We start from the raw sequence: 13983 nt of genomic DNA, 5'->3' as shown, positions 1-13983 counted from the left end.
TTCATAAACACAGAGTTCTGATAATGTCCTCGCATCAATGACAGTTTGAAATTTTGAAGTAGCCCAATATTTTCATTTGACTCCAAGGCAAGCGGAGGACAGGCACGTCAACGCTAACACAGCTGGCTACATTGATCATGTAATTTAAAGCTAGTGAGAGTAAACCGCGACGATATCTTGTGAATCAAAATATGTACGAAGTCGCAGATACATGTACTCTATACCAGAGCCTTTGAGTTTGATTGTGAACTCTTAATGTGACAGTCTTACGAAAAATCGCCTGACAAGTTTACAAAAAGACTTGCACTTCGAAGATTACACTGATCGCTATAAATGCGATAGCTTGATTCGTTGGTCTGAAAAAAAACGCAATTCTTGTCTGAAATAGTCTCATTTTGGAGTAGTTACTTAAAAATTATCAGATATTTTCTCTGTTCTACACATTTTTATAGTGATAAACGGCGCTAGCTTAACACTAGAGTCGCCACACATTTCTAATACAACTACTGGTCAACTAGGCAGCCTATACCAGATGAGGTGGTCGATACAGCCACAAGAAATGCGGTCTGGTCAGCCGGCGTAAAATTGTCGGAAAATTTTACTGGACACTGAATTTTATGACAGGCGACATGAAAGCGTTTTATCTCTCAGAGAAGAATACATGTCTTGTTAGCAGACATTGTTAATTCCTGTTGTAGGTTTCCAGTTTACATTTCGCGGTTTTTATGATATCCAATAAACAAAGTAACCACGTTTGATTGCTCGTACCCAACTCAGACTCACAAACCACACACGAGATCTTTAAACTTTTCCGTACAAATTTCGTTTATTGATAATTCTTCTTAAAATGAAATGGACAGATTCCCATGCTCGTGTAGAGAAAATAGCGAGTGTCAGACAGGACAGCGTCCATCGGTTGTGACAAAAGTGCAACCAAAAAAGCGGGAAAATAATCGTGCGCCGGGTGAGGCAGTCTTTCCAGTTAGAGAGAACGACATTTTGTCTTCATTCACTGGTGTCGGTCTTCAGAATCTGTGATACAAACTTTCATCATTCAAACACATGATTTTTGAGAACAATTCTCTTTAAGATAGATTTCGAAATGACATTATAAGTGAAGTATGGTTGATTGTATCGCTCACGCTGAATCTCAGTCGATGGTAGACGCAGAAAAATACATGCGTTCCGTTAAAAATTCTGTAAAATTAACAAAGGAAACTGCACATATTTCGAGCGGGAAACTAAATCAATAACTTGCATGTACTCTACATGTACAATAAAAACGTGACATGGTGGAAGAATTCTATCGTTGTAAACGATTTGTGTCTAAGTACGGTAGTGCTTTGGCAGGACTCGAAGTAGATATCGTCTGCTCGACTTTCCCGCCAAGTCCTACCTCAAAAAAGTATCCGCAAAAGTTGTGGTCACGGTCTGTTTTTAAGGTTTATTTTCTGCCTAAATAAACTGAATGAAAAATTTCGTTTTGCTGAACAAAAAGTTGCGGAAAGTCCTGAGGAATTTCGGTGAAACAATGACGGTTTTTCTAAAAAGGACTTGGCGGGAAATAATTCTAGCAAGCACGGTCTCCAATGTCGGCAAAATTTAATGTCACCTTTCATCTACAAATGAACACAAAACTCTTGTTCGTATGCTCCCGTCTTCGAAGGAGTCCCTCACAAAGTATGGATTTTTCATTTCACAGCAAGTGAAAATATGTACTTTTTTAAAGATCTATTCTAGATATCGGTCGATAAAGACACAACTTAATTCCAAGGAGCGACCAGACCAGTAAACAAGACCTATAAAAATTCCAACAACAATAACTATTCCACACCAGATTTTCTACAAAAATAAAATTTGTAGTACTCCTGTGTACAGTATAATATCACTAATAATTGTCTGCCTACGCTTAACGACCACTGTTACAATTGCCGTCACAAAAAATCTTTGTTCAAAATGTCTGGTCATCGTTTTCGCGTCACAGTCAAGATATGAAGAATGTAGATTGGCGACGCTTCACACGTGACCCATTGATACTTTGTCACTTGCTGTCAGCAGTTGCCATAGTGACAAAGCATTCCGAGAGTTTGTTGTCACACCGAACTTCAAACGGAAATATAGAAAACTAGGCATATCCCTGCTTTTTAAAAACACAGCGTTCGGTTGTAGAGACCAAATTTGTATCCATGATTTTCTTCTTTCCATTTTCTTGCGATTCACGCTGACACGTTTTAAGTGTTAAATCACAGAAACTCTCTTGCCGACAACATAAACCATTTAATGTTCAGTTCATCTGCAGTTCCTTTATAACTCTGCAGCAGGAGAGTTATATCCAAAAAAATTCTTTTCTTCTGGAATCGTTCTTTCTGCCATTATTTTCGTTTTGCTCCCGTACCTTTTAGGCAACGACAGTTTGTGTCGTCTGCGTTTGTTGTCGTGGTGATGTTGTAGTCTGCTGGGTTGTCGCAGAATGTTGCTGCTGACTTTGTCCCTGCGATTGCGACTGTTGCTGCTGCTGTTGTTGCTGTTGTTGGTGCAGGACTTCCTGTTCACTGTGTTCCCGCTCTGTCATTTTCTTAAGTTTCATGCGCCGGTTCTGGAACCAGATTTTCACCTGCCGTTCCGTCAAGTTCAGCGTCTGGGCTAGCCGCGTTCGTCTGTCGCGCGTCAGGTACATATTCTGCTGGAACTCTTTTTCAAGTTCGAAAATCTGCAGCTTGGAGTACGGTCGCCTCTTCGTCCGTCGCGGCGTGGTCGTGAATGTTGTTAGCCAGCCGCAGCTCGGGGGTCCTGGAAACGCAAAACCGTTATAATTTAGACTTTACTTACATAAAGACTTTCTCAAGTATTAACCACCAGAAATCCTAAATATTCAAAATGTAACCCAAATTATACAAATTTTCATACTCTCGGAAGTATTAGTATATACAATTTTTTTCCGATAGAAAACATTTCGATTTTGATTGACTGTAATTCATCCAATAGTTTATGGAAACATACAAACAACAAATACTTTAAAAAGTGGCATTTTAGAATTATTAATACTAATATACTTGTACAGAAGAGTAATCTTACCTACACAGATAAAAAACATTACTTATAGTATCCCACCACTATGTATGTTGATATCTAAGATATGATATCTGTCTAACTTCCTACCTACATACCTACATACCTACATACCTCTCTCAATCAATCTATCTATCTATCTATCTATCTATCTATCTATCTATCTATCTATCTATCTATCTATCTTCAGATAGATTCATGTACGAGCACATGAACATACACATACATCATCCATCCATGAATCCGTACATTTTATAGATAAATTCATCCATTCATACGTAGATACATAGATACATACATATAGATAAATAAATGTACACATGGAGGTAGATACATAGATAGACTGATAGATACTAGATAGAGATAGATAGATAGATAGATAGATAGATAGATAGATAGATAGATAGATAGATAGATAGATAGATAGATAGATAGATAGATAGATAGATAGATACATACATACATACATACATACATACATACATACACACACATACATACATACACACATACATACATATACACATACATACATATCGCCATCTGAGAACGCCAAATTTGTTTCAATTGTGTCTTTTTGTCTTGTTAATTTGCTTCGTATTCAAATATTTTTCTGGGCGAATTAAAAATAGGATGGTCGGATTGATGATTTACGGCATTTTAAACTTTCCCCTCCCCTCTCAGTGCTTGGCTGAGTTTGTCTCTCTCTCTCTCTGTTTCAGTCCGAGCTGATAGTCTGTCTGTCTGTCTGTCTGTCTGTCTGTCTGCATTTCTCTGTCGTCCTCTCTCTCGTCACCTACATTGTATCCTTTGTGCCATTTTGCACGTTTGGAATTTTGTGAAAGATATTAAGAGTGCTTGAAAAACAGACTATGGTATTAATCTCGCATATTTAAATGCTACTTTAAACATGATCTCCGCGCTCTGTGTCCCCTCTTATAAAACTTATTTCTTCCAAAACTGCCGGAAATTAAAACATAACTGAGCAGGAGACTGCTGAGAGAAGTCATAATATCTAAGTAAGTTGAGCTCAAAGTCAGCACGAAAAAGGAAAGAAACGCCATGTTATGGTGAACCATTATATGTCCATCAAATTGTCGAAATATTCCCCTGGTAAGTTTCCATAAACAGACGGTGCTACGTGTATGTGTTTGTGTGTGTGTGTGTGTGTGTGAGAGAGAGAGAGAGAGAGAGAGAGAGAGAGAGAGAGAGAGAGAGAGAGAGAGAGAGAGAGAGAGAGAGAGAGAGAGAGAGAGAATATTGTTGCTTTTTAATTTTTGCATAAGTTTACTTTCTCCATATATTCTTTGAGACATGAAAACTGCTTTTAAAATTATCATAAACTAATGAACTATTTTGAATCACAAAATCATATAACATTGTATTGGTAGTTGTGTTTTCTGGTTGAGTGGACTAGATCGCTTCATTATCACGACTGAATGACGGAAGTGAATGAGTGCTCACACACAAAAAAATCAGGGGCAGGGAGGAAGCTTGAACCGAGCTAGATACGAGCAACAAGGCATAAATCACAGACCATGATTTTTCACAAATACTCTCTACAAATCATCGGCCTGGCACGAGAATAGCGGAGTGTGCGATGTGCTGGCGTGTTTCTGGGAAAAGGTATAATGGGTTGTGATTACCGGCTTAACCGTAATTAAAGCAGTAACGCATAAATCAACTGTATACCAAGAAAAAAAATTGAAAATTTTGTACCAGCATGTTGGGTCGTCGGCGCGAATGATTGATTGTCGAAAAGTTTACGTATGGTAAATTTTTTTCAGGGCCATCTTTAACTTACATATTGCGGGGTCGAGGAATCTTGACGTATAACCAAGGATTGGAGCGTGAGGTGTCATAGCTATAGAACCGACTTTTTGTCCACAACAGAATCTTTAAAGTTTTAAAAGACCCTGATAGTTAAATAGTTAGGTTTAAAACAACAATGCGCTATCCTAACACTTTATTGAACTTTCCGGTTTTAATTAAACGAAAATTATTTGACAATTGTCGGCGTTAATTGGATTGAATAAATACTTCACTTAATGGTATTTTGTATGATTTAAGTTGACATGCTGTTTCGTGCATTGTAATTATACACTCCTTGTGAGTAAATTACAGAATGATATGTCATGTTGCGGTGCACTCTGGTCTGGACACACCATCGAGAAGTTTACAAAAGTGAGCGGGAAAATCTACTTGTAGCCGCTGTGAACAAGCAGAACTTTGTCGGTGTCTACTTCACGATAGCTATTTTGATTTCAGAACTCAAAGTAAGTGCCGCAGAAGTGTTCACTGGATCGTAAAATGTCAAAATTAATAAATTTAGGAACGCCTGAATGGATGTGAAATTAACAACCCTTATTATGACAATCGGACGGCAATACAGACTATTGTTCCGAGACTCTTCATCTTGAATATATTTTCACGGTACTTAAAACCTTTCTTGAGACTATCTATCGGCGAAAAATATCTTAGCATTGGAAATATGTTCAAACAACTTAGTCTGGGGCAAAAATTAAGGAAACTGATGATATTGTTTTGAAGGCGCGAAAAATTTTCGTCAGCTAAGCCCGGGCATGATTGATTGTCGACGCGTGTCTATGAGATACGACCTCGATGTTGTGTATCGTTTGACAATATTACAATAGAATCTCTGTGTAAATAGCGATTTATATGGGTATTTGAGTTCAAACCTCCAGCAACAGGTTATGATAGGCTCGATTACGCACACTATGACGAGAAAATGGCAAAATTGGCGGTATTTTACATTAGAAAAATCATTCGCATTCTTATATGAAGGGTCATCGTTCGCTGACGCGCTTCCTGTGTAGCGGACATCGGTGTTGGGACGCTTTGTGCCGGGGCATAGTTCATAAATGCTACTGTGTTTAAACTGAGTTTACCGTGCACTTAATCCTGTAATTTTCATTCATAATAACCAAGATATAAGTAAAGTTTATAAAACTTCGCATATGAAGCGTTGAGGTCAGGAAACGAAAATGTGGGAAGCACTTTGACTTATACCGGTGGTTAGTCTAGGCGGGTCACTTTCTTCACGTCCATCGGATACTGTCGCGCCAAAAAAGCTGATATACGTTGGGAGATTTTAAGTTGATATTTGTCGACCGTTGAAATTAAATAAAAGAGGGAACTCAGTGAAAGTTTAAAAATGAAGCAATGTTTGAAAACTTTTCGAAACGCGCGGTGTTGACTTCACAATATCCGCTCTGCGGAAGTCGGAAGGCAATTTACGTGTGCTGGATAACTGTCATGTATCCTAGTATGCGATTAAGTTCACTGTGTGCGACTTTTTAAAAGTTTGCTGTTTTCTTTCTTTGAATTTGTTGAAAATTTATGAAAAGAACGACTCTTGAATGCCATATCTACAAGCGAAACAGCTGATTTATACTATGTACGGTATCATGATTGCAAACGATTTGAATATGACGTGCCTTCCTTAATCTTTTTCATCAGGTCAGTCGGCAAATCACAAAACCTCATTTTCGCATATTTCACAGAGGAATCTCTTCCACATGACGACGTCTTTCATTCTCTTCATAATTATCAGAACAGTGTCCATTTAGCGAGTATACAATTCCCATCTCAATTTTTTTTTCAGTTCTGAGAAAAACTGGAGATAGCGTGTTCCCGCCAAAGTGGAGCTCCATTCTTGACACGCAAGGGTAGGCAGTTTTTCTCTACCAGCAAATTTCGTTCTCCATTAATGCATTATATCTTATCTGGACCATTGAGCAAGAGTACAGAGAAAGCCGTAATAAGGCATTCATATTAAACATGATAACCGTTAAATAGGTAGATAGGCTGTTTGAAGCGGCTGGAAATGCGACAGGCTAAGGGTTAAGGTGGTTCTAACTACAGTGTTAATGCGCCAATAAACTCCATGCGAAACTGCTGCTAAAATTAACGGAAATAGTCATCACTGTCTTCTAATATCTACACTTTCAGGGATTAAAACACAGTAAAATTTATCAATGTGTCGTTTGGGTGAATTTAGGATCATTTTGGGCCTACTAATAACTGAATATACTGATGCGATGTCAGGGCGTATCAGGCGATGTCATGCGGCAGGCTATCTCTCTGATGTTGATGGCTTCTTCCAAAATTGAAAAATTTACGAAGTTTGTAAAACCCTCGCTCCTAAAGCTATTCTCTGTCGTTTTGATTGTCCCCAAATTACACAATCCTGACGTCTTGTAAATTTATTATTCCTTGAAAACAGCCCATTTATCCAGTATGTGTAAGCCCTTCGCCTTTTCTTCTGTTCCACCGATGCGTGGTGACAAATCACTTCCCGCTGTCTAAGATCTCCGAATGTCATGATTTTAGGTCGTTCGCGGCCGAAAGGAATCACAGATGGTGTAAATCTTTGTGAGAATTTAAAGAAACATTCAAGTTTTGTTATTAAGTGTTTTGCGTTGCCTGATTTTGTGATACTACAGCCTATAGGACTTAGCACGGGTGTCTTCAATAACAACAGCGCACCACGCCCAAAACCCAGAACCCGTCAATGCATTTGGTACCACAGTGATTTTCAGCGCCATCTTCATTATCTCAAACTATTCCTCTCAAACTAAAAAAATAATGTTTTGCTTTTATTGACAGGCAAATAATGTGTTAACGAACACGATGAATGAAGAACACAAAAAATGGTTGCTTAGTTGGACAAACTTTGCATTCAGCCAGTCTCTATGAGAAGATCGTTTAACACTGCCGTGCTCTTGAAACGAATATCGGGCGAGCTGTTCTATAGTCTACCGTCTTGTCCGTTCCTTTTTTCAGTTTCCTTAGGGAACGGTGGGTACCTGAAGTGCTTCACTTCTGAAGAAAAGAGTCAAGACACTTTCAGGAAGAATTGAATACCGAAATTGTTTACAAACCGTTTTTGAAAACAGAGTTAGACGCGGTTGTGACAACGTGCGATTTCGAAAAACAAACTGGCGTTGTTGCTCACAGTATCACGACTTGGTGTCCACGAGAACTTATTTAGCGTCTTTTCTTTGGGCGAGAGGAGAAAATAACAGATTTTTGTCAGTGGAAAACCAAAGCGCCTGCGTGTTTATTGAAGGAACAAACGCGTTCAAACGTAAAGAGCGTGTGATCTTGTCGTTGTTCGTACGCAAGTGAATAACATCGTCCGGTGTACTTCTGTCTAATTACTGAGAGAGATCCGGTACGATGCAAGTTTGCCGGAAAGAAAGCATATCTGGTATGCATCACAGTAACTTGTGATTTTGGAGCACTTCTAAGTTGTTTAATGAGAATAGCTCCCTGCGACAGGCGGTTGGTAAATAGCTTCCGCTGCGCCACTCTTGTCACACAGAATCACAGTCGCTTTAGAATATCTCGTGTGAGAATTATGACGCACCGTCCTTTCATACTGAAGGCACGAACAGTCTCAACCGCTAAAGAAATTTCTGGCCATGTGGTGTCTTAGCAGCAGCATGCTGACATATTTTAACACGTACACGTGGCCGTTCCGCTTGTACGGCAAGCAGCCACTCTGCCTATGAATCTCGGTCGAGAACAGAACACCTGCAGGGTGCTCATGCTGTATCGTTGCAGGCTCACACGAAATCTGCAGACGACAATTTGTGGCAGGTCAAATTTTAGCACCACCAGCTTTTGACTAATAAATAGTTGTCATACTCAGTCATATCTTTGACATGTCCCGTTGAATCTTTAAAAATCTCCCGTTTTTTTTTTTATAAATACGCATTCATACTAACTATGTGAGAGAAAAGTTCTCGCTCGCTTTTTTCGATAAAGAGCAGCGCTCAACCCAGCCCGCCAAGCACACCAATGAAACTGGTTTCTGTCGAGCGATTGCATTTCCCATCGGTAGAGCTGTAGGTTATTATAAACGATTTGAAGATTCATTATTTTCGTCAAATTTTATTGTGCGATGCACTCTTTTACCGCCCTGAGGGCAGGTGTCTCACGGCCTTTGAACTTGTTCCTCCGTGGCACCTGATGGTCTAAAAATTAATTAGATAGCCCGCTATCCGCCATTGCCCTGATATGAAAGAAATCCACTATTTACTACTCTGCGGCATATTTTTAAAAAGTCATAAAACTACAAATTTCAGTTGTCGCGGACATGTTCGTATGTTGAATGTGTATTTTTAGATTTATTTACATTGAGGAAGATGTAAGCGACATTTGAAAGCGAACCCATGGGTAATAAATTCTCCACGGATAATCATAATTTTGTGATTGTTCGCGCGCAGACGATATAGTGTTTAAAACTTGCGAACATTGGTTCGCAGACGACAAATTTGGTGGATTTGTGTTGCTTACCAGTCATGTTCATTGGGTAGCCTGGATTGTGTTGAAGTTGATAACCGGTGGATGACATATACTGCTGCTGTGCCGCGGTCGGAGAGGTGTTCAGCATTGCCGGGTGGTGGTGGTGATTGAAGCTATTAGCAAACTGCCGCGACTGGGCGAAGTCTAACGGGGTCCAGGTAGACATCTCTTCGTTGTGTCCTCCCGTGGCTGCCGAAACGGCTGCCGCGTCCAAGTTGTTGTAGTAAGGGTACCGGCAGTGGAAAGATGTATGCTGATCCGAGCCACTCTGTGAACTCATTAAACCGCCGTTGTCACTCCGATTAAACATGCTCGTCATCGCTGATGGCCGGGCTGTAAAACACTGAGCGAGAGTGTCCGTATTAGCCGCTGTGACCGACCAATCTTTTCCCGAACCCCACTGCATAGCGAAGTTTTCTCCACCGTAGCCGTGCGATAAACTCCTGAAGGAAACGTATATGAAGTCGCGACCAAGACAGTACCCCTGTTATTAAGATCGCTTGTGTTATTGTAGTAAGAGAAATGCCGGCATGCGTTTGTAGTTTCATCACAGATTGTCTAGGGACCCTTTTATTATCTTTATTGCGCCTTAATCTTGCCAAAGGAAACAGCTCAAGCGGCCCGTGAATCTGTGTAATAAAACTCGACTAGTCATTTCTTGGTCGTCATAAACTGGAATGTTCTCCCTTCTGACGGTTGCGCCGTTATTTGTTTTTTACCGCGATGAGATTAAACGCAAATGCTTTAAGGGTCATTTTTGAAGAGAATTTCTCGCGGCGATGGGTTTGATGTGATAAATATGCAGATAGCCGGGCCGCAGCGGCGAAACGTAAAAATGGATGTTATTGGTTATGGTTGAAAATGCCCGTATGTTTATGAATCCTCTAGCTATTCACCCGCGAGCAAAGGAGTCGTGAACGCCGACCGTTCATGTCAAAATCAGGCCTGAAATTGTAACAGATTTGCCCATTCTTAGCCAAAATTGTCGTCTGCGGGATTCCTGACTGCGATTAGCAAGTAGCAGCTATCTCGTCTGGTAGTTTTCTCACATCCTTGACGATGAATCTGAGCCATTCACGACGTGTTTAGGAGTACAAAGTTTACGAGACACTGGGATCTTAACACGGCACTTTTAGACGGCTTGCTTTTCCCAAATTCCAACTTTCCAACCATTGGAATTCGACCGAATAACCAATGATTTCATTGAATCGATTTTTGCCAAATATCAGATCATAACAGACGCAGCGGTATGCGAAAAATCCGACGTTAACCGGCGCTGATTAGCTACTTCCGTGGCAGATATAAAATTAAATTAACGCCATGAAATCGAGGTTTTATGCTAATTAAATACGCAATCACTTGTCACATTAGAGTTAGCAGACACTGGGTTTTCGACATTGAAATTTCTCGTTCTGAACGGCAGCACCTTCAGAGCGCGCCCCAGGAATCCCGACCTAGAAAACGCCCAACAAAAGACCAGCTTCTTTTTTCATTGGCAATGAATTGAAATGCAGTTTTATGAACTGCCATATTCATGATTAAGCTCAACAAAGCAAATTGAAGTAGAAATTTCAGAAAGCGATCTTCAAATGGCGCTAAAACCCTGACGGCATTTCTTTTCTGCCGTTGCTTTCTAGACGACTGTGCGCTCTCGTTCCAGTGCTCCGAAAAAACCGTCCGAAAAGATTTGGTCTTGTGTAGCTGTTCTCATTTAATATCTCCGAGGGGATTTGAAACTTTACCCCGGCGGTTTTTTGATGAGTTCCCGCTTGCACGGCTTACAAGATGTTTGATTGCTTCGAAAAAAGGAGTACACCGAGTTGGACGAACAATATAGTTGCATATACGACTTTAAGTAGACGGTTCTTAGCAGTAAGTCTGTATTAATCCCGTCTTATTGTTTCAGGTATAATATTGTGTCTCGCATACCAAGGTGACGTCGACGTCGAAATATTCACAAACAGTCGTGAATTCGAAAGTCGGGGGTTGTGCTCTTGAAGTTTATTGTCAACAGGATGGGGAACTTGGGGGCGGGAGTGGGGGCTGGTTGGAATGAGGTGTGTTTTAACCGCACCAACTCACCGTGATTACGCTGACAAGAGGAAACAAAATAAGGGTGACGGCCAATATTACATGCGCATTTGAAGTTTCTTTGTTGTATTGGCGGGAAGACGCAAAACTTTAATCTGGTTGTTGTGCTGTATACATCCGTTGTCGCCTTCCCAAGTCGCCTTGTACACCAATGTAAACCATCCGCTACAAGGGCTACCTACCGTTCCCTGAAGTCGGCGTACATGACAACTCGGTTCAAATGGAAATTTGTGATTGTTTTAGCGTGGTATTGTTTTAGCGTGGTCGGTGACAAGACTTCTACAATAGCAAGGACAATGGCAACTTCCTTTACTATTAACCATAAGAATGGACCAGCCGGCCGTAAGATTTAACGACTTCGCAGACAGAACAAGTGTGAGATTTGTCTTATCCTTAACGAGGGATCTGTTTTAATCGCTGTGGCTTGCTACTTGTGTTTTTCAACCAGGGTCTGGTAATAAGTCCCGATTAGAAGGATCTACCCAATTAACGCGCTAAAATCTCTCTAGTGTCAAAGTTGGTCGTACCCGTCCAAACGTTACTGTGCCAAATGAAATGTTACTTTACTGTACTAAAAATACACCCAGAGTTGTCGGCTGACAATATCGTCTGCTGCATGGGAGCACTGAGCTGCTTTTCTTTTCAACCAAACGAGATCGATGCAAGCGGCAACGAGGGCCATGTAGTTTGCTCTGAAGATTCGTACATTGCTATAATATACTAAATAAAAACGAAGATACGATATATCTATTGTTGGGACTGGTCTTTCATAACACCATTTAATCCCGCCATTTCTCAGTTGTACGTCAGTCGAATGATTCCGAAAAAACCGACGTATGTAGAGTAAAAAATGATGGGAAATTTAACCCTTTGAGTGCAGAGTAATTTTTGTCACCCTTATAAAATATACCTACTATTTAAGTCAATTTTTGTCAGATTTTTGCCAACGTTTTGATAAAAAATATGGCCAATGAAATGTTGTGTTCATTTGGTCCAAAATTATCAGAAGAATTACAGAAAAGTTCATAAAAATTGGTAAAATGTTGCACTGAAATTTTGGTGGGGAAAATACAGCACTCAAAGGCTTAACACGAATTTTGACCGAGCCGAAACATTTCTTGCAATTTCTGTCAGACGTCGTTAGCCGATAGCAGGATAGTTAACTCGCTGTGCAGCCATAATGACATTTCCACTTGCCTATCGTTACAGTTGTTTTAGATGGAATGGAGGGAATTTTGAACATTTGGCCGGTTAGATTTCTTGAAATTGCAAGCTATGTCATTGAAATTCACCAATTTTTGCGGTTCAGAGTAAAAAAATTGTCGACAGTCCATTCTTCATAACCCTCACCGCCGTTGGAAGTCAGGAGTCGGCGAGCCAATCAGCGGTGTGTACGACTCTAGGCGAACCAATCAGCAACGCGTGTGGCCAAAGCGCAGATTTTCCGTTCAAATTTACGTGTTGCTATCTTCGTTGAAATATCGAATATTTTATATTTATACATTCAGGAATTCCTAATTATCTTTTACAATACCCTAAAGATCAGAGGACAGACAGAAATTATTGCAATCTTAATCAGATATACCCTGTCGTGGTAGTTATTTCGAAATCCTTCTATTTTACATTTGTAAATTACAGTCCCAGGTTTGCTTTGCACGGTCGGGGAATAGAATAAAGGAAACAATTATACGTAATTTCATCGACTCTGTAGCTTAAATTAAGTCAGTGAAGGAGGAGCGATTCAGCAATCTTATTGAAGAAGGTTCCCCCCTGCAAAGACAGTAGTATGCCAACTTGAAAATTTAAGTCAACATTCAACTTGAGAATAAATGCGCCAAAGATTCCCAGGTCGTATCGTCTGCGTTTTGTACAACACAATTTCTCATTCTACGTCCTGACAAAATCAGGTCGATATGCCTATTGTCCATCTTGTCATTATAGCCTTTACATGTGTAATTTCAAATGTTATTGTCGACTACTGAATTGTCGTCTGGTCTAGAATTCGTTTGTCAGAAACAACATTGCACATTGCACTCAATCCGCTGTGTTTATTACCCTAATTAATACCGTAAATTTCGACAAACTTTAGGAGATGGAGGATAAGAAGAAACTGTGGTTGTTTCCTCGAACAAAAGTACTGAAAAGTTTCAGTGTCGTACCGTTAAGACCCGCAAAAACGCACGCTGACGCACAATTACAAGGACACCTGCGTGCGCATATACACTGATCAAGCCGATCCCGTCGACAATGTGTGCGAGCATGTTGAACCGCCAAAACGTATGGCGCTACAACAACCGTACGAGTTCAATAAATTCAGTGGAGTGGCAGAAATCAACGTTAGCATTTGATAAATGAATGAATTGTATGATTCAATCAAACTATTTGCATCCATAACAAAATAACAAGAAAAGTAAGAATTATGAATTTTTCCTCAATTTTTCTTGACTGTAGGATAATTTTTAACGTTTGACGTTCTCATTCATACGCTAT

At 40.1% G+C, this 13983-nt stretch overlaps 1 protein-coding gene across 1 annotated transcript; it reads right to left on the bottom strand.

Moving 5' to 3' along the window:
- Positions 1-804: 804 nt before the first annotated feature.
- On the bottom strand, positions 805-10703 carry LOC139124067 (homeobox protein abdominal-A homolog). Its single transcript, XM_070690198.1, has 2 exons — positions 9394-10703; positions 805-2790 (listed from the first exon to the last, which is right to left on the bottom strand). The coding sequence occupies exons 1-2, from the start codon at positions 9806-9808 to the stop codon at positions 2399-2401; spliced, it is 807 nt and encodes a 268-aa protein (XP_070546299.1). The 5' UTR covers positions 9809-10703; the 3' UTR covers positions 805-2398.
- Positions 10704-13983: the final 3280 nt, after the last annotated feature.

The sequence above is a fragment of the Ptychodera flava genome (genome assembly GCF_041260155.1).
Source record: "Ptychodera flava strain L36383 chromosome 23 unlocalized genomic scaffold, AS_Pfla_20210202 Scaffold_23__1_contigs__length_28996876_pilon, whole genome shotgun sequence".
Lineage (NCBI taxonomy): Eukaryota > Metazoa > Hemichordata > Enteropneusta > Ptychoderidae > Ptychodera > Ptychodera flava.
Note: the sequence above shows the minus strand (reverse complement) of the source record. Positions and strands in the feature narration are given on the sequence as shown.